Below are 23,680 nucleotides of genomic sequence, written 5' to 3'. Positions count from 1 at the left end.
TACTATGTTTCAGTTTGCCAGCGTCCAGCTGATTGGAAGACTCCGTGCGAGAGCTCGTCAATTGATCCGGGTCAGACTCGCTCTCGTCGCTCTCGACGTCGCCCGGAGTTTGTTGTTTTCTCTGTTGTCGTCTCCTCGACGAAACGCTCTTCATGCTCTGCAATATTATAATCACTTTTTTCAAATGTTAAAAGGAAAAGCGTACACACAAAAAGCGCGTTATAACTAGTTGGGGCCTTGGGCAAAGTAGAATTTGGATCTTGGATCTTGGTTTGTGTTCGGGGCCCCCTTTCGCTTTGGGAACCTGGGCATTTGCCCAAGTTGCCTATAGGGTAACGCACTACTGATAGGGACACTGTATTGTTCGTCGACGAGAATACATATACCTACCGTCGCGGCAGGAGGAGGACTTGCGCACCCTTCGGTCATGGCGTGCTCGTGATACATGAAACTGTGAAGAAGAGTGTTGTTCGGGTGGAGACCTGCTGCTGAAGCTTCCGCCGCGCCTCCCAGTCCTCCCAGCCCTCCCAACCCTGCCAGGCTTCCCCCGCCACCCTCCGAAAGCTGGAACGTAGCGTACGGAGAGATGTCCTCCGCTGTCTCTGTAACCCACCAGAGGCATTGCCTACCTTTCAAATCGCGTCGGGATGACTTCTGTTGGTGTCAATGAATTCTCGCATGTTCGCTACATGTTACTTTTGTCCTATCGTCGCAATGAGAAACCAAGCTTTACGAGTTGCACAATATATCATCATTTATTCATCGATTATTTCCCAGACTGTAGATCGTTGTTAGAAAAATATTTCAAATAAAACTTACCCTGTTTCGGGGGAGACATCTTATGGCGGTCACAAATCTTCTCTTAGGCGGACGTGCTTCCGTCTAGCTAAGCTAAATTTTCAACGGCACTAAATGACCTTGAATGACCTCGGAAGACGAAAGTGTTATAGGTCAGTGAATTCCTCTCGGGATAGGCTACACGCTTACCTAGATAAAAACATACAGTTCCGTGTAAAATAGCAGAGGTCACACCTTAACATCTCGGAAGCACGTCCACCTAAAGAAGATTTCTGACCACCGTAACATGTCTCCCCCGAAACAGAGCTTGTTACAACGAGCTACATGTAGTTTGGGACACTCTGTCATTATTCATCTTTAAAATTTGTTGGCGAGCAGCAAGATTGTTATAGATTTTCACTTTCTTGGACGGTTATAAATTATTCACGTTTGGAACGTGAAGAAAAATTCTAGAAAATTGGTCGAACCTCGAGCAACTTGTCTCGAATCCTTAAACACTTCGGAAACTCACAGATCATCGAGAAAAGGAACGTCTAATTACAGGATAAAGTTGTCTAATTAAAATGGAAGGGGAAACTCTCGCTTCCATGCATCAGAGACTGCAATTCAATTAAGGTTCATTGTGCAATTCATGTCAACCTGGAAGTTCGTTAACTTACGTCGAGTACAACGTACTACGAGTTGGTCGTGGATGATTCAAGCGATGCATGAGTGAACGATCAACCAAACCCAGTGGAGCGAATGAGTGAGAAGTACTATCATGGGGGAGAGTCATGGTCTTGCAACTCATTCTCGGAAAATATCGACATATTCTCTAGAATACCGAAAGAGGATTTAATGATCAAGGAATCGCGAACGTATCCGAAGAGCGAATTGTCAGACTTCAATCGTCTCGTGGGAGAGAATGCTAACTGATCATGGTACATTCAAAGATGATGAAGAATCTCTGTCTACGGAATGAAGATGCGATGAAATGAACGATCGCCCCTGGTGAACAGAGTATCGATCGCTAACGGGTCCGTCCAGACCCATCTGATGCGCTACGTGTGCGACTGTTACCTGAACAACAATTATAGTACCAAACCTGGCTGTCGTCCGTATCGTAACAAAGGTTCACCTGGAATCTTGTCGGGCCCCCCGCCCGTATTCGCTTGTTGCAAGGCGACCTTGTGAATGGTCGCGTAGTACCGTTCCCTTTGCGTCTCCGCGTTTTGCTGGTTCTCTTGGGACTCTTTCATTGGCCGTTGCACTCTGTCCCCAAGGTATCCTGCGAATTTCAGGCGAAAGTAAGTTTTCGCAAAATTTTAATTCCTTCGAACGACGCGCGATGCACGGTGTGTCGACCACTGGATAAAAGTTCATGGCAAAACGTAGTTTCTAAAACTACCTTCAATTTTAACTGAATAAATCAATCTGTTATTAGAACTGAGGCTGAAACTTTACTGTCAAATTTCGTGCATTTTTTTCTACATAAGGCCCTCGCTGTTTGGCTTTTTAATTTGATTTTTACAGGCTGTGTTTGGTATTATAGGATCTTTGCAATTAGTCCTAATTTTTTATGTTTAACACACTGTGCGACGTGGCGACTCTGATACGAAGATGCAAGGTGTGTTCAAAAAGGGGACTCGGCTACCTTAATCTTAAGACACCCGGTATAAATGCAATAACTTAACTAAGTAAAGAGTAATTTTCAACTTACTGCTTCTCCAGCGGAAGGCTACGATCACCACAGCAATCAGCAAAGCAACGGTGGTCACGATTAGCGGTAGCATGACCTTCACATCCGCATAAAACGGCACTGCGGACGTGATCCCACGTTTCGAGAGTTCTGGCGATGGCGGTTCTGCAAAGTTTCAGGAACACAGTGCTTTTGGAAAAGACTATTTCAATTTGATAACTGTCATCAGCAGGCGTAAGCTTCTATCTCATACTTTTCGCGGTTAAGCTTCGCCTTAGGGGACCAAAAATTTTGGACTTTTTAACCTTCCGTCGGGCACAGCGCGATCATTTAGGTACCTCCTAGGTCCTCGAAAACAGTCACCCCACCCTTCGGGACGGCCCAAAAGGGCGGCCCTACGAATATAGACCTCATCAAGTGCACTATTTCCCTAACAGCAGTTGTATAAATGAATTTAATTAGCTGTTTATCATGTTTTTTGAATGTGGACCCGTCAAGCACATTGCGCCCGACGGAAGGTTAAAATTCAATCCTGTAGATCTTGGCGAGAAAATGCCGAAAATCCAAGTTTTTCACGTTAGCACTAAGCAGTAATAAAAGCAATGCATATTTGACCAGGCTTACCACCCTCCTTCGTCAGCGTTACGAACGTGAACTCCGCTTGGTTGCTGCCAGCTACATTGTGCGCTTCGACTCTCAGTTGGTAGACCGAGCTAGGTTGCAAGTTCGTCACGATGAAGCGTCGCTGCATCTTCACACTGTTCGACACCAGGGTCCAGTGGAATTCGTTGATGGGCCTGTACTGGATCACGAAGTAGAGAATTGGACAACCATTGTCGGGCCATACGTGGAGTCGTAGAACCAGAGTCGTCGAATTAGGACTGAGGAAAGATGCAGCGGGTGGAATGCCTGGGGCTTGTCCTTGAGTCCGGACCGAGAGGACAGGTGACGATGGACTGCTTCCAATCTTGTTGTGGGACGTTAGGTACAACTGGTAGGTATTCCCACACAAGAGGCCCTGAAAATTTTAAGCATGTGTAAACAACAAATTTTAATTTGTCTTTCAGTAGTCCCCTTTTAGTGGACTTTCAGTGTTAAAAATTCGCAATAGTGTTCTAAATTACTGGTTATTCCAAGGCTAAAAATCTGTCTAACTTGACCTGTACGTGTAGTGCAATAAATAGTTTGCAATGTAAACTTTTCTTGCAGTTTTGGAGCAGAAAAATGTACCTTGAGTTCGTGACTTGTGGCATGACGTGACAGCTGTAGTTCTTCCAGGTTGCCATGAGTCGTTCGATAATGCAACGTGTAGCCTGTTAGTGGAGCACCACCGGTGTGTCCGGCTTTCCAATGTAACAAAATGCTGCTCGATGTGGAACTGGTCACGTAAAGAGCTGGTGCACTAGGAGGTACTGTAAATAAACAAGAAGATTTTACATTACCAAATTGTCATACTTGAAGTGAAATTGACTATATATAGTAAGAAGATTAAAAGAATTTAACATTGTACAGCTATTAGCTAGACTTTAACGGTTCAATCTCCATGTCAACGGCAAAATGGCGCGCAGAAGAGGAGGAGCTCGAAGCAATAAAACAGCATTTCAAGCAAATTCAAGCATTTAGACAGCAAAACATAAAGAAGATGCGACACTCACCCTGCACAGTCAACGTGTAGTGCAACTTGTCGCTCCCCTGAGTGTTCTTCACCTGGCAAGTATAGTTTCCGCCATCTTGGGACTGCAGGTTCGACAGCACAAGCTCGCCGGATGGTAGTATCTGTATATTTCTAGTGGTGTCTGTGCGTATTTGTTCGGCTGATCCTTTGTACCATTCTCTAGCAGGATCTCCAACCGCGTTACAAGCCAAAGTGGCGGATCCTCTCCATGGTCTGACTACGTGGCCTCCGAAAGAAGTGATCCTGGCTGGAACCCGGTTCGTTGGCACCTGTGCAGCTACCCTGGAACTTTGACCCTCGCCTACTCGGGTGCTAGCTGTCACCCAGAACTGATATTCCACGTGTTGTTGCAAATCGGTCGCTTCGAAGTAGGTGCTCGTGGCTGGCAGTTGTCTTTTTCCGTGGTTCAGCTCCTCGCGGCCGTCTACGACCCTATGGTAACAATATTTTAACTATAATACTGGACTAAACAGTCTTTTAAAAATCAATGATTAAGACTGAGGGTTTATATATATATATATATATATATAAATAAATAATTATAAATATAAATATATAAATATATATAAATATATATATATATATATATATTACCTTGTGTATAAATTGTATTTTGTAATATGTCCGTTCGGCTCCAGCGGCGGAAGCCAGGAGATGAAGAGCGCCTGCGGCGAGCTCACCACCACTTTTATGTCCGCTGGACTACCCGGTACTGTGTTAAAAAATTAGTTCTATTAAATATCCATCTGATATATTAATTATTATTAGACTGCGGATTTGATGCATTTATGGCGAAAATGAGTGGGTGCCATTTAAAACAGTGAATAAGTTAGAATGATCTAATAATGCCAATCTAGGGTTTTCAGCTTGTTAAGATTATCAAAATAAGAATTAAACATCCATCTGAATCCAGTCTCTTGCAGATCATACAGACAATTTTTATTTCGCATAAAAATCCGCAGTCTAATTTTTGTACATGCTTAACACATTGATTGACAGAATTGATTCCAGACTTGAACGTGTGTGTGTTTAATTTTCAAGCTGGTGGATTAATTTTAACTCGAAAATGAAACATTTCTTCCGACCTAGAACAATTCCATTCTATATTATTTAATTTTTTTCTTTGTAGGAATATAAAATTGATGTAATACCTCGTACGATACTTAAATGTTTAGTAATTGATTAGAAACAATATTTTGAATAATGGTACAGGGTCACCATTAAAAAAATCATTGAAATTATAAAGATGCTTTCATCAGAAATTATTCAATAAATTTCTTTATTTAATCACGTATTATTATAAAAATTGTGAAAAATCTAAATAAGTTCAGTCTTGTCATTTTTATTAGACAATGTGTATCCGCCGACACATGTTGTTAATTCATCTAAATTAAGCTTTTCGAAACCGAATTAAAATCACGAAGAAATTGTATGAGAAATAGAAATGAAATGAGAAACATTGAGTACCATCTTCTTCGGTCTGACAGTAAGTGATCGTGGTGGGCACTCCATCGCCAATTTTGGTGTAAGCAAGAACTTGGATAGTATAATTCGTAAACTTTCTGAGCCCAGTGAGTACGGTGGTCAACGCGCTGGTCTTCCGTACCTGAGAAGAGGTTTACAATTGAGAACTTCCGTGCAGAGCGACATCTCCTTACCGAAACAGTTCTACTAACTTCCATTTCATCGACGCTGCGCCACACATCCGCCAAAATTGGCTCGTAGTGTAACTTGTACCCTTGAATAATACCATTGCTGTGCGTGTTAGGCGGCGGTTGCCACGATACTTGAAGAGACTGCGAAGTTAACGCAGCACATCTTACGTCCTCCGGTGGCATACTGGGTACTGCAAAAACAGATATTGTTTCTTGTTGAAGTATTGTTACAAGATCGATCGTACAACGTTCCGGACTCTTATTGGTCTCTTTACCTTTCTTCACTGCGAACATTACTCACCATCTTCCAAAGTTTGCGTGAGCAAAGGTTCAGAAAGCGGTCCAGACCCAACTTGATTAAACGCTTGAACTACCAAAGTGTACTTTGTGTAGGGTCGAAGGCCTGTTAGCCGAAGTTCCGCGCCTCCTTCTTCTCCGTCGCCGGATACCGAGCTGAAGTTGTATGAGGGATTTGAAGAGCTGAAAGAAGATTCCTAACGTAATGGAGTTCCGAAACTCGAAGCGCTAAGCGCGTCCCGATCTGTTTTACATTTTAGATTTGATCACGTTATTGTAAGACAGCGGATTTTACGCGTTCAGAGCAGAAATGGGTAAGTTGTAATTTGAAACAGTGAAAACAGAAGAATTTATAAATACTGTTATATATTATTTTGTAATCTATTAAACATATTAAGAGAGCAAACACATTTCCTATTTCACTCCAGGTTGTTGCAGATCAGGTAGAGCATGTTCACAGAACTGTCTATCTATTAGTTTGGTGACAAAACTTCTTTTGTTCATAATGATCATTTTGTGACACTTTCACCATTTTATCCGCGATCATTTCCTGATTGAAATGACTCCAAACACAACCGATTTTGGGTCACATTTGCACACGTGATTGACGATTTAGTAGATTCTCGATTATCCGAACCAATTAGTGGAAAACATCGGTTCAATCAAACATGTAAATATGGTCCTAGTTATGTCACGCGTGGTCGCGTTTTAATCAGAAAAAACGTCATAAATATGTTGGCAGGAGCTTCATAAAAAATAATTCAAAGCAAAAGAAAGTTTTGTGATTGCTTGGGAACGGTAAACAAAATGGTTGACAGGTGTTGATACATAAAAGGGGTTCGTAATCTCACCTTGTTTCTCTGTAGCCGACATTGAACCCCTGGATATCGCCGTGTCTGAGTTCGGGTAATGGCGGCGACCAGGATATTAAGATTTCAGAGGAGGACAGTGCTCTTGCCGCAAGTTTAATCGGTGGACCGGCTGGTCGTTCTGGCTCTGTCCTAACGATTAGCTCCGCGGATGGCACAGATCTACCTGCTGGCCCTTCAGCTATCACACGAATAGTGTACCTGGTTGCCGGTTTTAGTTCGTCTATAAGTGCTGCATACGGAAGTGGCGGTCCGGTGAATTCTTTCTGTTGCCATATGCCACCTGTTGAGAGATCGGTCAACATTAATTATGTCTTCATTACAATGTAACGCCTGGGTAAGCAGCAACTTAAACCTCATTTGCATTGGCTTAGATTCATAATACTTTGGTAAACTGCCGTAGTTTACAGAAATTTATCATTTTATAGACAACTTTTACAGAAAGAACTCATTCGTGTACGACACACTGGTCTTCAAGGTCGTACAAGGTCCTGAATTTGTTTTGGTATACTCTTTCATACGATATAAAAAATACACAGCGTTCCATTTAAAAAATTAAAGGTCACTTTCATGTCTAAAGAAATTACAGACACTTAATGCTACACTAATAGTAATATTTACCAGTGCCTTCCTTGTATTCGAGGATGTATTTGGTCACTTCGCCAGTGTCTTGCGATTTGTGTTGCCATTTCACGTTGATACTACGACTGGCGACCATTGCGGTCTCCAATGAATTTGGTGGATGCGGTGGCTCTGAAATTTAAACAAAATAACCGTACCGTTAACGGGTAACATCGAAATTTATTTGTTTACCAGTGACTCATACTAATGGTTATTGTACCTTGCACGAGGAGTTGCACTAATTGCTGATCGCGACCATACAGGTTACTCGCTTGGCAGAAATACGCTCCGCTATCGGCCGCCTCTGCATTCGATATTTGTAATTGAGCTATTACACCGTCCGGTGTTACCTCTCGCTTCACTGTTACCCTTTACATCCCATAATGTGTGTTAGTATTGCACAGTATTCTCATTTACCATTCTGTTGGCTTGTAAAATTAAAAATTTGTGGCAGAAAATATTTGGAGTTTACCGAATTAAAATATTAATAATACGAATGTAATTTTGATTGGTTTTCCTTTAAAAAAACCATGTGCTTCAAATCCCTGTAAATGCGTGTTCAAAATTCTAATGTAAAAAATTCCATAGTTCGTCTCTGAAAAGAGCTTTCTAAAAATTGTTTAAAAAATTACATTCAAAACCGGAATACTCCCTTAACACTAGGTTTGCCGGGTCCATCGAAATCATGAGTCAAAATGATTTTTATAAAATTGTTTAGAAAGAAATCAAATTGAATTCTTTGAGAAGAATTGCTAATTTGTGTTCTTGTAATTTGGTAAAGCGATGTAAGATAGTCACTTTCAGTGGTCCGTTAACCTAATGTTTATAGAGTATGATCGTGGGAATATCAGACTTCCGTGTAATAACTGGCAAGGTAATTAACTTTACCGGTAGTTTGTCGAGGGGTTTAACTCAATTTTTCCACCCTTTAGCCAAGTGACGCTGACTGGCGTGTCGCCGTGTACCTCGCAATGTAACGTCGCTGTGTCGCCTTTTTTCACGGTGACGAGCCTCGAAGGTGCCGCAAAGTAAGGAGAAGCTATTAACATAATAAAAAATATGTAAGTGCTCGAAGTCTCATACATCACTTTACCATACAGAGAAGACCGTTCACTACCGGCACCTTTCACTTACGACACAGTTATTTTGACAGATTGGCTTGGGTCATAGATACTTAGCTGATACTCATGCATTTTAATCTCATGTCTCACTTTTTATTAATTCCTTATTTTTACTTCACCCTTAGCACTCAACGTGACAACTAAAAAGTCTACTAAAAGTGCACACTATTATTTCAAACAATTTTTTACAAATTTACGTGTTGTAAATATCTGATAGAAGTATCATAATTATCCTCTTATAACGCCACTTTGAAATAAAGCCAACCGAGAGAAGGTACGTACATAATCACTCGAGTTCATGCTCTCATGGGATCGTATAAAGTAAATGATTCTACACCCCTAAGTGTTTCACAGACCTCGCGTCTGTGATTACGAGTTAATGTTTATGATCTAATTTACAGTTCTCGCAATTAGGAGTTCCACCAAGCTCCACGTGAAGTAAGAATCGCATCGTGAAGACCTCCGAATGTTTTAAAATGATGCTCTAAATGTATAGAATTCACAATCTTGTCGTCTGTATATTTATTTCTGTTGGTAAAAAATTCTTCTAGATTCTTCTAGTACCTTTACTTTTGTGTCAATCTACTTTCAACCATGGTAATAAATACAGTAAAGCCTTGGTCTAAGAAAAACCCTTGGGTCCGTGCCGTTTCTTAGATCCTACAGTTAATTATTATTCAATTGTCTTGCTTTCACGTTACTAAAAATAAAGTCGTAAATTTCTGTTTAATTATTTTGCAGTTCACTACTAAATCTGGCAATAATTATTCCACAGAATATTATGTAATATTAAGTAATCCGTATCTACTTTCAACCATGGTAATAAATAGAGTAAAGCCTTGGTCTAAGAAAAACCTTTGGGTCCGTGCCGTTTCTTGGATCCTACAGTTAATTATTATTCAATTGTCTTGCTTTCAAGTTACTAAAAATGAAGTCGTAAATTTCTGTTTAATTATTTTGCAGTTCACTACTAAATCTGGCAATAATTATTCCACAGAATATTATGTAATAAAGTAATCCGTATCTACTTTCGACGGGATCGAACGTTCAGAAAAAGTTAATGAGACTCACAGTTCACTTTCAATTGGACCACTTTCCCGATACCGCTTCCAATACCGTTGCTGGCTTGACAGAGATAAAATCCTTCTCTGTCTTCTTTCACGTGCTGCAGAAGCAGGGAGCCATTGCTGAGGATTTTCGTGTAATCTCTCTCCCGCAACTCCTCATATTCACCGGACTTGCTTCCTGTCTCGCAAAGATATCGATCCATCAATTCTGCCCGGTGATTAATACGCTTTGAAAAAACTTCTTCAATTTCATGAAGATAAATCGCAGAATCCCGTTCAGTTTTTCAACAAAATTAGGTGCTATCTGTTACTGCGCCTCGAATAAATGTCCCTCTTCGAGCCGGTAATAAAATGGAAAGAGAAAATCGGTGGAACGTAAATACTTCGTCACCAAACGGATTTCAAGAGCCAATTCTAAACTTCCACAAATCTACTGGATTACATACCAAATACATCATAATACCAAATTCATCGTAAAGTAAAGTTTACCTTACTAGGCAGTTGGGCTCGTAATAAATCTAAAATGATATTTCTACGTTTTATAAATGAAAAAGTTTTCTCCGACATTCAACCGGGATTCTGGACAGCAACTTCAGTTCCTGGCTGGCTGGCGCCAGGTGTCACGAAAATGTATCTTATTGTTTATTCATACAATTGGGGGATTCTCACCGGTAGCTTTTTTCCAGACAATGGTGGGCGTGGGTACGCCCTTGGCTTGACAGTGCAAGGCGACGTGCTTGTTCCGCTCGACGCTGACGTCCGTCGGCTCGACGATCCATTGCGGCGGCACTGAAAACCAGAGCGAGCAGCTTTAAACTAGTCCATCGCGTCGCTCTCCTATCCAAATAATCTTTTTCTTTTCTTTTTTTCGTTTGTTTCTTTTCTTTACTGGTCGTTAGCGATTTAGAGACAGGTACGTTGTGATAAAGTCGTGAAAAGCGCGGTCAAAGAAGAGCTCGTCGACGGTGTGGCGCGTCGTCGTCGGAAGTGGAAGCGAACCGAGAGATTCATATGTATATACAACGAGAGAGAGAGAGAGAGAGAGAAAGACACACTGTACAAAGAGAGGAAAAAAGAGAGAGAGAGAGAGAGATAGAAAAAAATGAGACAAAAATATGGAAATTATCAACGGACGCGACCTTTCGTCGACGAGGTTCTGTCGTTCTCGACAAGTTGAAACGATTGTTCGTACGGGATCGAGAGAGAATTTGAAACGCGACGTTATACAATATACACAGTACGATAGCAAAGAGAATTTAGTATCGCGGCGAACAATTTTGACAGTTTCTTTTTCTCCGTTTTATTTTCCCGTTCATGGTGGATGGCAGTTCACGTAATATGAGAGAAAGTGACAGAGAGAGACATTTAGACAAAGTGAATGAAGGTACGTGGGTGAGGTATAAGTATGGACAAGTGGGGGTAATTCGGGGTCGATGCGAGGCGTCTTCGAGGGCGTTCTTCGTGATACACATGTATATTAGTACTTTCGGTGACTGCGATCACATTCCCACGGCAAAAACGAACGGACTTCTCTACGGAGGATTCACCAATGTAAAAGCGGTTCTGTATCAATACGCCATAACACGTACAATAAAACCCAAGAGACCAAAAAAAGAGAGAAAAAAAAAACAGAACAACAACTGAAAAGTAGTAAGGTAAACAAAGTATACAGAAGAAGACAGAGGTAGTGCACAATAACGAAGCGTCTATCGAGATTCATTAATGTATATAGATAACTAGCTACGCTGAAAAATTCGCCACTATGTGTGCAAGTCGTCTAATGCGGAGAGACCGGTTACGGTAGATGGTAAAATGGCCGCTCGAACGCCGCGCATCGATGATGATATATGTCGAGAGTTGTCAAGGCTTGTTTATTAATCGTTCTGGGTGTACTGTTTGGCGGGTTCTACTTTTTACGGTGGTGAAAAACGCTGCACAAGCGAGATACTGTGAGTGGGAAGTTCCAACGTTTTACAAGACGGCAAATACCGGCCACGCATTAACGCGTGCGACAATATAATATATATAGATATATATATGTGTGTGCGTACGTTTCTATGTTGTGTACGTATATCTGTATGAGCGAGGTGGGGGTCAACTTTTCCGAGTGTAACCACAAATTTTCGCCTTTCCCCTACAAATTTGTACCTTTTTCCTATGTCATCCAGTAGATTCATACGAGAAGATGCGAGAAATCCAAGTTTCGATCCTGGAGGATCAATCGTTCACAAGTTATAAGTGTTCATTTACTTGGAAGTCGCTCAACCTTTAAACACTCATAACTTGAGATCCATCGATCCTGCAGGATCGAAACTTGGATTTCTCACATCTTCTCGTTTAAATCTACTGAATAACATAGAGAAAAGATAAAAATTTCTAGGAGAAAGGGAAAGATTTCTGGTTACGCGAGGAAAAGAGCAGCCGCGAGGTGTGTTTACAGATGTATTGGACAGTGTTCTGTATTTTGTATGTACGTGTGTGTGTGTTTCTGTGTGTGTGTTGCAGTGTTCTTTGCAAGATACTTGTTCAAATAAGTAGAACTCTCGGAAGAAAAGGCGCAAATTGGGCAGGACGTGTGTAGGTTACGGAATGAGAGCATGTCGGCGGTAGACCGAAAGATATATCGTGGAAAGGCGAATAATAATATATATATATGTATATATAGATATATATATAAGTACCCGCTTCTAACGACTAGTTCGATGAATACGAATTTAATTAATAATAATACGTACTACTAGCCTACATTACCGGGTCGCATGGAAACGACGGGGCACCGACAATTTCGACAAACTTCACCTCTGAACAAGTTTCACAGTTATCCGACAGTAGAATAGCGCTTTGCTAGATAATGTTCATCGCGGAGGACATTTTGGTGCGCGTGCCCCGCGTTGCGCCGCGACGGAAGGAAATATAAAAAACAGCGTCACATAGATAGAGAAAAGACAGTGATAGGTAGACAGAGACAGACAGACAGACAGACAGACAGAGAGAAAGATAGAGAGAGAAATCATGCAGAAGAGTGTTGATCGAAAAAAAGGGTTGCCTTCGAACGAGCCCAAAGGAGAGCCAGCGCATAGGTATCGTGAAAAAACATTATACGTTCTGTTTGGTTCGTGAGCAGTGTGGCACGTGCTCGTACTCGGGTGATCAAAGATAACACTTAAATATAATAATAATAATTAAGTAAGTATATATATAATATGTATATATATATGTACAGAGAAAATACACGTAAGGTAATGCAGAACAAGAATAAATAACACTTCGCTACGTCGTAGAGAGAATAGACACATGCAGATTTAAAAGTGTTTCTTTCTGAATGCTCACATACACGCACGCACGCAGGCCAGAAGAGAATTTTAATTTTTCATTGTCATTATGTTATTCTTTTTTTTTTTTTTTCGTATACAATATCATCTCATATCTTTGTATTTTGTATAATATTGTTGATTATATATCGGTTGGTTGGTTGCTCCGTTTAAAGAAACGAGTAAAATAAGGAAAGGTGCAAACTGTTACCTTTATTATTCGGTCAAGTCAAGCAAACCTCGGGGGGTCCACGAGATACCGACGCATTCCCAGAGAGCCAAAGCAACGTAAATGTAATACACACTGTGTCTGAGGAGTGGAGCCACGGGACGAAAGGAGATCGGGAACGATTCGATGATCAGAGAGAAGGAGGATTTTCAATGATGATACGCGTGATCTCGCTTGGAACAGACTTTCGATCTCGGTATTTTCAGATTCCCGCGGATTTCTCGATTTTTCTGGAAAACATTAGCTCGAGATTCGTTCGATATGCTCGTCTTCGATCCGGGCGAGAACACTCCGGATGATTAACGATGGTGACGCAAGGATCGAATTAGTAAGCGTTATGATATGACGATGGTGAAATGGACGATGATATCGGTGGTAATGAGAGACGGGACTCCGATGGATTTGATGGGATACTGTGGGGGATCGGGTCTCTTGGGGTTGGTCTCGATCTCGACGTTCCATCTATTGGAAACTGTCCGTAGTTTTTATTTATGTCCTCCGGTTTGAAGTTTCGAGAATGCCTTTCGACGTTTCAGACATAATGGACAGGAAAATGTTACCGTGAAAAACTAAACGTGAAACATGGAGTCTGTAAACGACGGCTGAAACACTAGTCGCTAGTCGGATTTGAGAAAACGCGAACTGCTTCGGAGGTGTGAGATGTTCCTCGATGTCTGCAGGATCAGACACTTCAAACAGATGGTTGGAAAACTTTTCGTTTGCAAGAGAAACTCGAAATCGCTTCATCTTATGGGAGATCAATCAAAACGCTCGATTTACACGGACCGAGTCTTTCTAACATGGCGGGTGTCTTCACGGGCTACGTAAAAATGTAGAGACGATTAAGGAGCTACTGTGAGACGGTTTCGAAACATCGATTACTTTTTAATATTTCAATATTTGGAGCTTCTTTTACGTATTTCTGGAAAGTATGTTCTTTGGAGTCGCGAAATCTCCGGAACTATACAACCGATCTCCTTCAAACTTTTAGGGAATGTCCTCCGTGAGGTATTCCACAATTTCGCGTAGGATTTTCTCGATATTCAATGGTGTAATTCTTCAGAATTGCTTAATGTTCATCTTTTTAGTAAAAACAGATTTTTTGTCTTCAAAGTGTCGCTATTTTGATAAAAAAGAACTCTGCCATTTTGTAAAATTTTTCTAGTTCAAAAAATTAGAGGTTGATAGAGAAGTTTTTCGATACCGTCCGACAGATTTAGCCCCTTAACAGAAGAATGGAATAATATTACCTAATAAGAATGGAATAGTAACATTATTTCAACAAAATAATTTATAATGTGTCTCAAAGCTTAAGTTTAAACTAGTCAAGAAAGTTACCCTCCAGAATATAGATCACCTTGCAAGTACAACCAATAACGTAAGGATTATGAATTTGCAACAGTGTCGAATATTAAAGTAATATTAAATCATTTAAAAATGTGTTATTTAACAAACATCTTATAAATTATGTAAATATTCCCCCATTATTCAATGTTTCAGTTTCTAGTAAATTAATTGAAAGAACAGCTGCTGCGTTAGCAAAGTATATCACAAAAGATTGATAATTAAAGCAGAGTGAATGGTCTAAAACAATCATCAATTATAATTATAAGCAGACGTTATATAGTAGAGTTATATAAGGGTTCTCGTCGTAGGTAAGGGGTTCAAGTCGAGAACACCGTTTCAAATATCTAACCCTGTGCAGACGTGAATGATCTAGATCGAGCACGATTTCAAGGATCAAGTTGAGTCACCGATGGAGGATTGTGGCCGACAGAACGCGCAAGTTTGAAGAGATTCGTGGAATAGTCGAGGCTAGTTTCTCGGGTGACAGAGCTATCGAGGCTGTCGTATTCGTCAAGATCGATGACCCCGGATCGACGAGGGTGGTCAAGGTGGTGTCTGGGATGACGATGGAAAAGGGTCGCCGATCATCTAGTTACCTTTTACCTGTAGCTTGGCCGTGTACCTGACCTCGGCGGCGGGGTTCGCGGCGACGCAGGTATAGTCGCCGGAGTGCTCGGCCGCGAGGTTCGTTATACTGAGGAGGCTTGAGTAGGAATCCAGTTGGGAGATGTTTGCGACGGAGGCCAGATTCGGCGGCAAGGGAAAAGGACTTTGGCCGTCTTTTAGCCAGGATATAGTTAGGGGTGGGTCACCCGCCGCGACCCCGCACACCGTCCGCGTCCGCATCCCCTCGGATAGTCCCTCTTGGAACGTAAATGGCTCAATAATAGGGGGTACTGGAAAAGGTCAAGAGAGAAGAGAGAACCATACGTGAGAGCGAGAAAAAGATGGCACCAAAAAAAATGCAAGAACCTTTTTTTTTTGTTAACTTGTACCGACGGTACAATATATCGTGTTATCATTTTTCTATTTTTCTTTTCGTCATATGATATCATATCATATATATGTAAATATATATATGTGTATAAATATATACAATATATATATTGCTGGTTCAATAATAGTAGCGGCATGTATTTATATATTATATAGACAGTAGTACGTCCATGTATATGTATAGATATATATAGAATATAATATGTATATATATATACGTAGAATATGTACAATAGAGGCAGTATAGTAACGTAGCAATGTAGAGGAGAGAGAGGGTGGCCCCGCCGCGGACCTGCCCCTGCCGCCCTTAAACACCTTATACATAGAAGATTGGCATCGCATACTCACAACACATACGCTCGTTCTCAACGCAAGAGCTAGCATTCGTCGACCCTTCCAAAATTCTGTCTCCGAAATCGCGTTTTGCATTCGGTGTTGCACATTCTTCTGATCAAACACAAAAATCCTGCGGCTAGGGTTGCGTCGGCTTGCCGAGAAACCAACCGGCCCGACTCGATCCCGTCTGATTGTGATTGTAGATGTACAGATAACTGTAATTTACGCATGCATCGTAGATCGTTAACCCTGCTACGATTTATTCCAACTCCACGAGTTTTCAGCGAAACCAGTTGCACAGAGGTATACAGAATTCGTGGCCCTTTCCTTCTGAATTTCTTCAATATTTACAAAGAAAAAAACTTCATTACAAACGTCCCTTCTTCCCTCGGACTTGGAAACACAGAACAGACCGGTACGACAGGGTTAACACTCCAAAAGAAATAATTAACACGTTGACCGGCGACTTTGCAACCACACGAGCACCTCGTCAAGCTAAACCCTGTCATCTTACGGTACACGATCGATCGGAGGAAAAGACACGATCGATCAGAGGGAAAATCGTGTGACGCGACAGTCAACGTGTTAAATTAGACAGCGGGGATCGAGTTCGAAATAAACGGGCCAGTTATTCCGCGTCAATGTAACGTGACCGGCGCAGTCCCGCAGCCTGGAGGAACGGGAACAAAGAGACGACCATACGGGACGCATGGTCGCGGAGACTTGGCTGGTTTCCGGAAGAGTCGATGCAGGGACGAGAGGAAGAAACGTGGGAGATAATTATAAGTGGCAGGTCTCGTGCAAGGAGGATGAGCCACGCTAAGCGTGAGCTGTCATCGAGAACACGTCCTCAGGTCTCTACGTTCCTGAGTGACGTTCGAGGCGTCGTAGTAAAATCCTTCTCGAATGAACACGCGTAGGAACCGTGGGCGAGACGAGAGAGAGAGAGCAATCGATCGTCGGCCGTTAGTCCACGTGGAAAAGCTATTTACAGCGGCGACAGCAGCGCAAACACTGGACATAGAGATCCCTGTGACGGGAAGCAACGCAAAAGACACGCGCGCGGACGACGTTAAGATGTACGTTCCCGAAATCTTGATGGATTTCCATTTCGTTTCTTTTTTGTTCTTCTGATTTTTTTCTTTTTCCCCGGATCCTTGCGCGTTTCATTCTCGAGATTATCGGGCAACCGTGAACGCACTCGTACTCTCACTCGCTCGGATTTCGGGCGGTCAGGCGGTCGTCGGGCTAAAGTGAAGGGGGCCTAGAGGAGGATTACCATGAACCACAAGCCGCTGCGTGTGTGATACCTCTGCGGCCAGATTACGGGCCACGCACGAGTAGTTGCCGTTGTGATCTGGAGATAAACGTTCAATCATCAGTATGCTATTGTACTGGTCCACATTGGTGACACTGACACGCTCCGATGGACCCATCGATCGTCCGTCCTTGAGCCAGGAGATCGAGAGTGGCAGATCGCCCCTGGTCACCGAGCATGTCAACGTGGTGCGCTCGCCGAGGTGTAGATCACGATCTGCCGTGAATGGGCTAATTTTGGGAGGAACTGGAATAATAACAACAACGACAGCTCGTGAGCTACGAGAACCATACGCGCGACCATCTCAAACACCCGGTTGACCACAAACATCTCCCTGGGGATCGCCAACGGAATCCTAGAAAGTTCTGTTTCGGTGTCTCCCTCTTTTTACTCTACCATTGCTTCGAAGCGATCGATCTTACGATACTTTCTCTTTCGTTCTTCCTTTACCCAGTTTTCCGTTCTTCTTGGTAGGACGTTCGATTGGTAGTTTGTCGCATCGTCCTCTCCCCGTAAATGGTTCCCACCCTGCAACAATCGTAGAATAGCGAATCGAACGTGACGCCTTACCGATTACGGCTACGTCGCCGGATCTTCTTGCGCTGTGGCCCTGCTTGTTCTTCGCTGAACACGTGTATCCTCCTGTGTCTATCTTCTTCTGCACGCTCGTGATTACCAGGGTCCCATCCCCCAGCACCTTCTGACGCAGGTCGTCCGGCAATTCCCGATTCGCCCGTTCCCATTTAATCTCGTCGATTGGGTACCCGGCTACTGGACACTTTAGACGCAGGGTCTCACCCGCTACTGCGGTCACCTTCGGGATCAGACGGATGTAGGGAAGACCTGCGATCAGATATAACGCACCAGTTAATCGTTCGTTCGATTTTCTTCTGATTAAAAAGGAATGTGTGTGCTGATAAGGTTGGCATTTTAGTAGCTACATCAACAATGGGACTTCGTTAAAAAGCACTTTTTATTAAATTCATGGCTTGTGTAAAATATGTTTATATTGCCATCTCCCTACTTATTTACCAAATAATGAGTTACTAATATTTTATCTGTTTATAGAATCTGTATAAATTTTTCGTATACACAGATCTGTATAAATCTGGTGCTACTGATTTAAAACAAATGTCACGTTATGTTTTTCGAATTTCTCGCGAAGTCCCGTACGATTTCTTGAAAAGAACCTGCGATTCTATTTATGTTAGTGTTTTCAGAATATTTTTATTTGTAAATTCCGAGCAATAGTAATTTTATAAAGAAGAATATGCGGTCCCATTTTTGTTAACCAAGGTGACCTTGGTGTCACTACGTAAACAAAGTGTTTTCATTTGTTAATTCCTCGCAATAGCAATTTCAAAGAAAATTTGTTAGTCCTTCGAACATCTGCAAAAATGGTTAATAAAAATTAACGAATTTTCATCCTCGACCCATTATTTTCTTAAGGACTTTCTTGAACTATCGAAATTTTGATTTAGTCCCCGAATAGAGAAGTCGGGGGCTAAATCAAAATTTCGATATTTCAAGAAAGTCCTTAAGAAAATAATGGGTCGAGGATGAAAATTCGTTTAATGATGATAAATGTGACATTTAGATGGTCCTGCTAATTTTATAGCGACATGAATTCCGTATTTAAACGAAATTACTTCTCTTCAATGTACTCCGGAGACTCGAAATGTGGAACTTAGGGTCACTGTACCGTAAACGTTGAGACGAGCAGCGTGAGTGGCTTTCCCAGCCCGGTTTTCGGCCGTGCAAGAATATTCGCCACCGTCCTCCACCATCGCGTGGCTGATATTGACGTGGGATATGACGTCTCCATGGACTGTGACGTATTGACCTATGACGAACCTGTCAAAACGCAGCAGAATTTTTTTGTAATTCAATCGAACGAAATGATTCGCATATTCAACGATTTTTTTCGAATAGAAGCACCGTACACTCGAAGAATTCTATTGAAAAACTGTGTACAGAGTGTCTCTAGAAAATTCTAGAAAATGTTCATCTAGAAAATTTGTTAAAATAACGCAGTAGATCAGAGAGAACCCCTTTAAACAACATTTCTTTTCACCTCCCCAGTCGTAGGTGTTGCGTAAACAAAACTTACCTTCCATTCGTTGGCAAGGGGAAGCCATCCAAGGCCCAGGTAACTTGCGGCGTTGGGTTTCCTGCCGCGGAACACTTCATGGACACCGCTGGTCCAGGTTGCATTGTTTGAGAGATGAACGAGTGCAGCAGCATCGGTGGTGCGTCTGAAACAATAAAAACACACACGCCCAAATAAAATTACCACAAGAACTTTTCAGTTTGTCAGTGGTTCGTATAACAGGTGACTTTCCGCAGAATAGTACACCGATTATTCCTACTACTTGTGACTCGACTGCAGAACGTTATGCAAAATAAAATTTTTCTCCGTCATTTGCAACATTTATGCTTGAGCCCAAATAAGAAGGTACTTACTTGTTTTTCCTTTTAATCATGTTGCTAAGCCGAAAACAGTCGTGGATGCATAAAATGCTTAGTTCAATAACAAACTACGTATCATTCGGATGAACGATTACTACGGGACATGTTAAAATACAAGAAAAAACGGGAGAGGAAACGACCGACACAATACGATTCGAGTACGCGCGGGAAAAGCTGGCGAACAGAGTTCTCGTCGAGTAAACACATTCACAGAGCGACACGCGTGTCCTCCCTTTTCGATGATTTTGACGGGTGCACGACGGCAGGGAACAGTAAAAAAAAATCGGAGGCTTCAAACAGGGCTGCACGTTTCTCAACAGAGACTCTTCGCCGAGCCCATTTCTCGTCCAACACTTTCACGGGCGGGTGTTCGCGCGACTTCAAAGAATCATCGGAATCACGGGTGCTCGAGAACGGGGACTGGGAAAATATCGAAAGAAAAACGACGGAGCACCAGAAAGAGAGAGAGAGAGATCAAGAGAGAGAAAAGCGTAGAAGAGACAAATCCTTTTTAACGCCGGAACCAGCACGCTTGGCTGAAGTCTCGATCAGCCGAGTAGTCGTGTTCTATTCGACTGGGTGTTGAAAGGAATAGAAAAAGGCGAGGCGAGAGGGTTGGAGAAGGTAAAAGAGAAAAATCTGAAGGGTTGGTCGAGAGAGACGATGGAGAAGCCGGAAGGATGGTGATCAATCCGAGATATTCGCAGAGGTACAATGACCGCGGCGCAATCGAATATCCATCTCGTTAAAAACGATACGTCGTCGCCAGGATATCAACGAAAGTAGAGAGCCAGCTGGTTGGCGACGAAGAAAGAGGCTCGCGAGGCAAGAGCGTGAAAGACCGCCCGGAGATTCTTGATTCTGAAAGCCACCACCGGCTGCACCGCGCATCGCGATAGAAAACGAAAGACAATGGGCTCGCTGCGACGGAAGCGCGGTGAATATTTTCTCTCTCTCTCTCTCGATGTTTCTATCTCGACGACACGGCGAAGGGAACGAACCGCGGGGGCTTCGAGAACGTTCGCGCGGGGGTGGGCCGCGCCAGAAGAAGAAAAAAGGGAGGAACGAGAGTCCAAGATCGAAGCTTCCTCCGACGCGGTGGGACGAGGGGCCGCGGCAAGGACGAGGACGACTCTTCATAATTAAAAGTGTCGATTTCGTCGTCATTAAAAATGCTCGGGCGTCGCGTTACAAAGAACAGTTCCGTCGCTCAGAACCAAAGAGGGAAAGATAGTTCGAGCACTCTCTCGTCTCTCCCCAGGTGAATGCCAGCACGGTTTTCGCAGATGCTGCTCGTGGACCCGCGAGGAGATTGATGAACCTGGTCTCGTCGCCTCCGAGCGATCATCGATACGCGACTCGGACAAAAGTGTGGCCGATAGTCGACATTTTTATTTTCTCCGAAATTCGTCGAAACTTTTTTCTTCGTGTTCCTGAATATTGTACAGGGTCTCTCAGCTGAAGGAGGCCACCTAAATATCTCCTTTATTTTTAACGTAACAAAAAGTATTTATGGCTTAATTGAAATGGTACCGAAGGAGGAATATCATAGAAGAACAATTTCTTTCGTCCGGTTATTTTTTCATAGTTTTTTCAAGGTCATCGTTATTTTTTTATCGGGAAAACTAATTTCTGTTTCTTCCATCTTATGGCGGCTGAAAAAATACATTTGAATATGCTTAAGTCATTAACAAGATGAAAAAACTATAAAAAAATAACTGGACAAAAAAAATTGTTCTTCTATGATGTTCCTCCTTCGATACCATTTCAATTACGTCATAAACATTTTTTTTGTGCCATTAAAAATAAAGGAGATATTTAGGTGGTAAAATAAATAGGTATAATAAATAGGAGCATTTCGTAAGAAATAGACAGTTCCTGGAAGTAAAATATTTTCCATCATAGTTGACCTTCAACGAGCTTGAATGACCTTGAATCTCTACATCGAGTTTTAGTCTGACACATTTTTTTCTATCACCAACAGCAACCAAATTATTCAGGTGGCCTGTCCTCAATTGAATCTAAGAGTGTCGTCCATTTTTTTCGATTTACTAAAATTACTAAAACACTTCTGTTCTTTACAACTTCAGCAGTTTTTATTCCGCATACAGATCCAGAGTCTAGTCATAAGTGGTAGAGATAATCGGACTCCTGTTACGTGAAGGATCGAAATAAAATTTCGACTAGGATGTGCAGTTAATTAATGTATTCCCGGTTTCGCTGGAGAGTCTATTGTTTGGAAGTGCTGCGAGAAAGTCGCATTAAAAACTCCGGAGCGCCAATTTCGGCGAAATATGAAAAAATTTTCCACGAGCGTACCCGGAATTTCTGGACGCTGCTTGCCCCGCTGTATATTCTAAAAAAAACGTGAATCTTCATTCGTCGGCAAAATACGAGGCAGGTGGGCGGAACCGGCTTTTCACGGGGAGAGGGAAATTTCATAACGCACCGTGCCCCATAATTTCCACGGGAACGTAATATTCACTGCTCGCCTCCTCGCGCTTTTAATATAGGTGCGCAAAATTTGTGAATGTTTTTTTTTCTTCAGTCGACTAGGCCTTTCGTGTTCGGGGGAAATGGAGGAAATTAAAAGATCGCAGCCAGCCCGGAGGGGAGGCAAGTTTCAAGGATATCAGAGATCGAACAGACAGCTGAACTATTTTCGTGTTGCCTCGGTGTACGTTCGACGATGTTACTGCCGTTTTGATGGACCTACTTTCGTGTAAATATACTCCGATTCTGTTGGAACACGTTCAGAAAGAAGTCTTGTTTAACCTGTTAACCAGAGGACGCGGGACAACTTGTCAATCGGACTCGTCGGTGGTAAATATCGAATTCGTTGATTTTTATTGAAGGATATTAAATACGCATGCTTAATATTCAGTTGCCACTGAAATTATACAGGTTGCAATGTGACCGAATTATTCGCGTGCACTCGGTTACACGAGAAGTTCAACTACACCGCTTTAAATATGTTTCTTCTATCGATCGTATTTGCTGATAATAAATTTTTAAATGTTTTCGGCGCAACATCGGTTCGATTGTTTAATTTACAGACGCGATTCAAATAAATCTTGAAAAAGATCCAAACTGGGATCGAAACGTTGATTTTGTTTGACAATTAGCAAAGTTGCTTTATAATTCGTAATAAACGATCGAACCGTTGCGCCGAAAACATTAAAAAATTTATTAACACCGCTTTAAGAAACAAATCTTTTGTAGAGAATTCTAGCTTTATGAAAAATAGATATTATTTGCAATTACTTGAAATACAAGGTTTACTGAAGTTTCTGTAATTTTAGATCCCGTTAGTTGGAATCCCGAAGTTTCACAATACAGTGTTTCCGCGTTTGATGTGACTTTCGGGTATGCGGATGTGATGTGACTTTCTTATCCCCACTACTAGGGGGTTCTCCCTTGGGCGGCCGGTCGCGCTACAAATAAAGTAAGGTATTAGGGTGTTTAAATCGGGGTTTTATGATACCCGACGTATCATTCTCAGGTATGGAATAGCATTAGTACAATACAACAATTTCCCGCTTAGCACGCTTAGCTTAGTTGTTTACCCAGGATCGTCATTTACACATCGAAAAGTTATCCAAGAAATCTATTATATGTTCGGCATACACGTAAAAAACCGTAGTACCATTTCGTTTCCTGAGACTCGATACCCCCGAGGTCCTCGCAACAATCGCGGAAACACTGTATTCGGGTATCCGAAAAATTCAAATGCAAACTTATAAATCCGAAAAACTCAAATGCAAAATAACATGAGTTTTTGGAATGTTCAAACTTGTCAAATTTCGGGATCACTACAATTTTAGGTACCCGCACACCCCTAGCATTCACTTCCGGTTCGGCAGTTCCACTGTACACCCTAATACGTTCCCCAG

The 23,680-nt window shown here is 42.1% G+C and overlaps 1 protein-coding gene across 13 annotated transcripts in view; it reads right to left on the bottom strand.

The window, feature by feature from the left end:
* The window catches only part of Dscam2 (Down syndrome cell adhesion molecule 2), a 163,873-nt gene that overhangs the window by 7,846 nt on the left and 132,347 nt on the right, over nt 1-23,680 (bottom strand). For 3 of the 13 annotated variants that reach the window (XR_013009813.1, XM_076432139.1, XM_076432143.1), the window contains 21 exons: nt 19,429-19,573; nt 19,021-19,172; nt 17,889-18,161; nt 15,265-15,564; nt 10,451-10,570; nt 9,786-9,959; nt 8,482-8,632; nt 7,814-7,962; nt 7,594-7,725; nt 6,955-7,255; nt 6,108-6,286; nt 5,828-5,997; nt 5,619-5,757; nt 4,746-4,863; nt 4,132-4,583; nt 3,707-3,888; nt 3,101-3,494; nt 2,498-2,641; nt 1,883-2,065; nt 391-602; nt 4-157 (listed from right to left, as the gene is read on the bottom strand). Coding sequence is in view for 10 of the 13 variants with exons in the window: in XM_076432139.1 (XP_076288254.1) it covers nt 4-157; nt 391-602; nt 1,883-2,065; nt 2,498-2,641; nt 3,101-3,494; nt 3,707-3,888; nt 4,132-4,583; nt 4,746-4,863; nt 5,619-5,757; nt 5,828-5,997; nt 6,108-6,286; nt 6,955-7,255; nt 7,594-7,725; nt 7,814-7,962; nt 8,482-8,632; nt 9,786-9,959; nt 10,451-10,570; nt 15,265-15,564; nt 17,889-18,161; nt 19,021-19,172; nt 19,429-19,573 (4,224 nt within the window). In the remaining 3 variants the exon portion in view is untranslated. Of the gene's footprint in view, nt 1-3; nt 158-390; nt 603-1,882; nt 2,066-2,497; nt 2,642-3,100; nt 3,495-3,706; nt 3,889-4,131; nt 4,584-4,745; nt 4,864-5,618; nt 5,758-5,827; nt 5,998-6,107; nt 6,287-6,954; nt 7,256-7,593; nt 7,726-7,813; nt 7,963-8,481; nt 8,633-9,785; nt 9,960-10,450; nt 10,571-15,264; nt 15,565-17,279; nt 17,565-17,888; nt 18,162-19,020; nt 19,173-19,428; nt 19,574-23,680 lie in introns of all 13 variants that reach the window. The other 10 variants (XM_076432141.1, XM_076432144.1, XM_076432145.1 and 7 more) reach the window with 8 other exon arrangements.

Source organism: Lasioglossum baleicum, chromosome 10, assembly GCF_051020765.1.
Source record: "Lasioglossum baleicum chromosome 10, iyLasBale1, whole genome shotgun sequence".
Lineage (NCBI taxonomy): Eukaryota > Metazoa > Arthropoda > Insecta > Hymenoptera > Halictidae > Lasioglossum > Lasioglossum baleicum.
The sequence above is the reverse complement of the archived record's forward strand: the minus strand, read 5'-3'. Positions and strand labels throughout refer to the sequence as shown.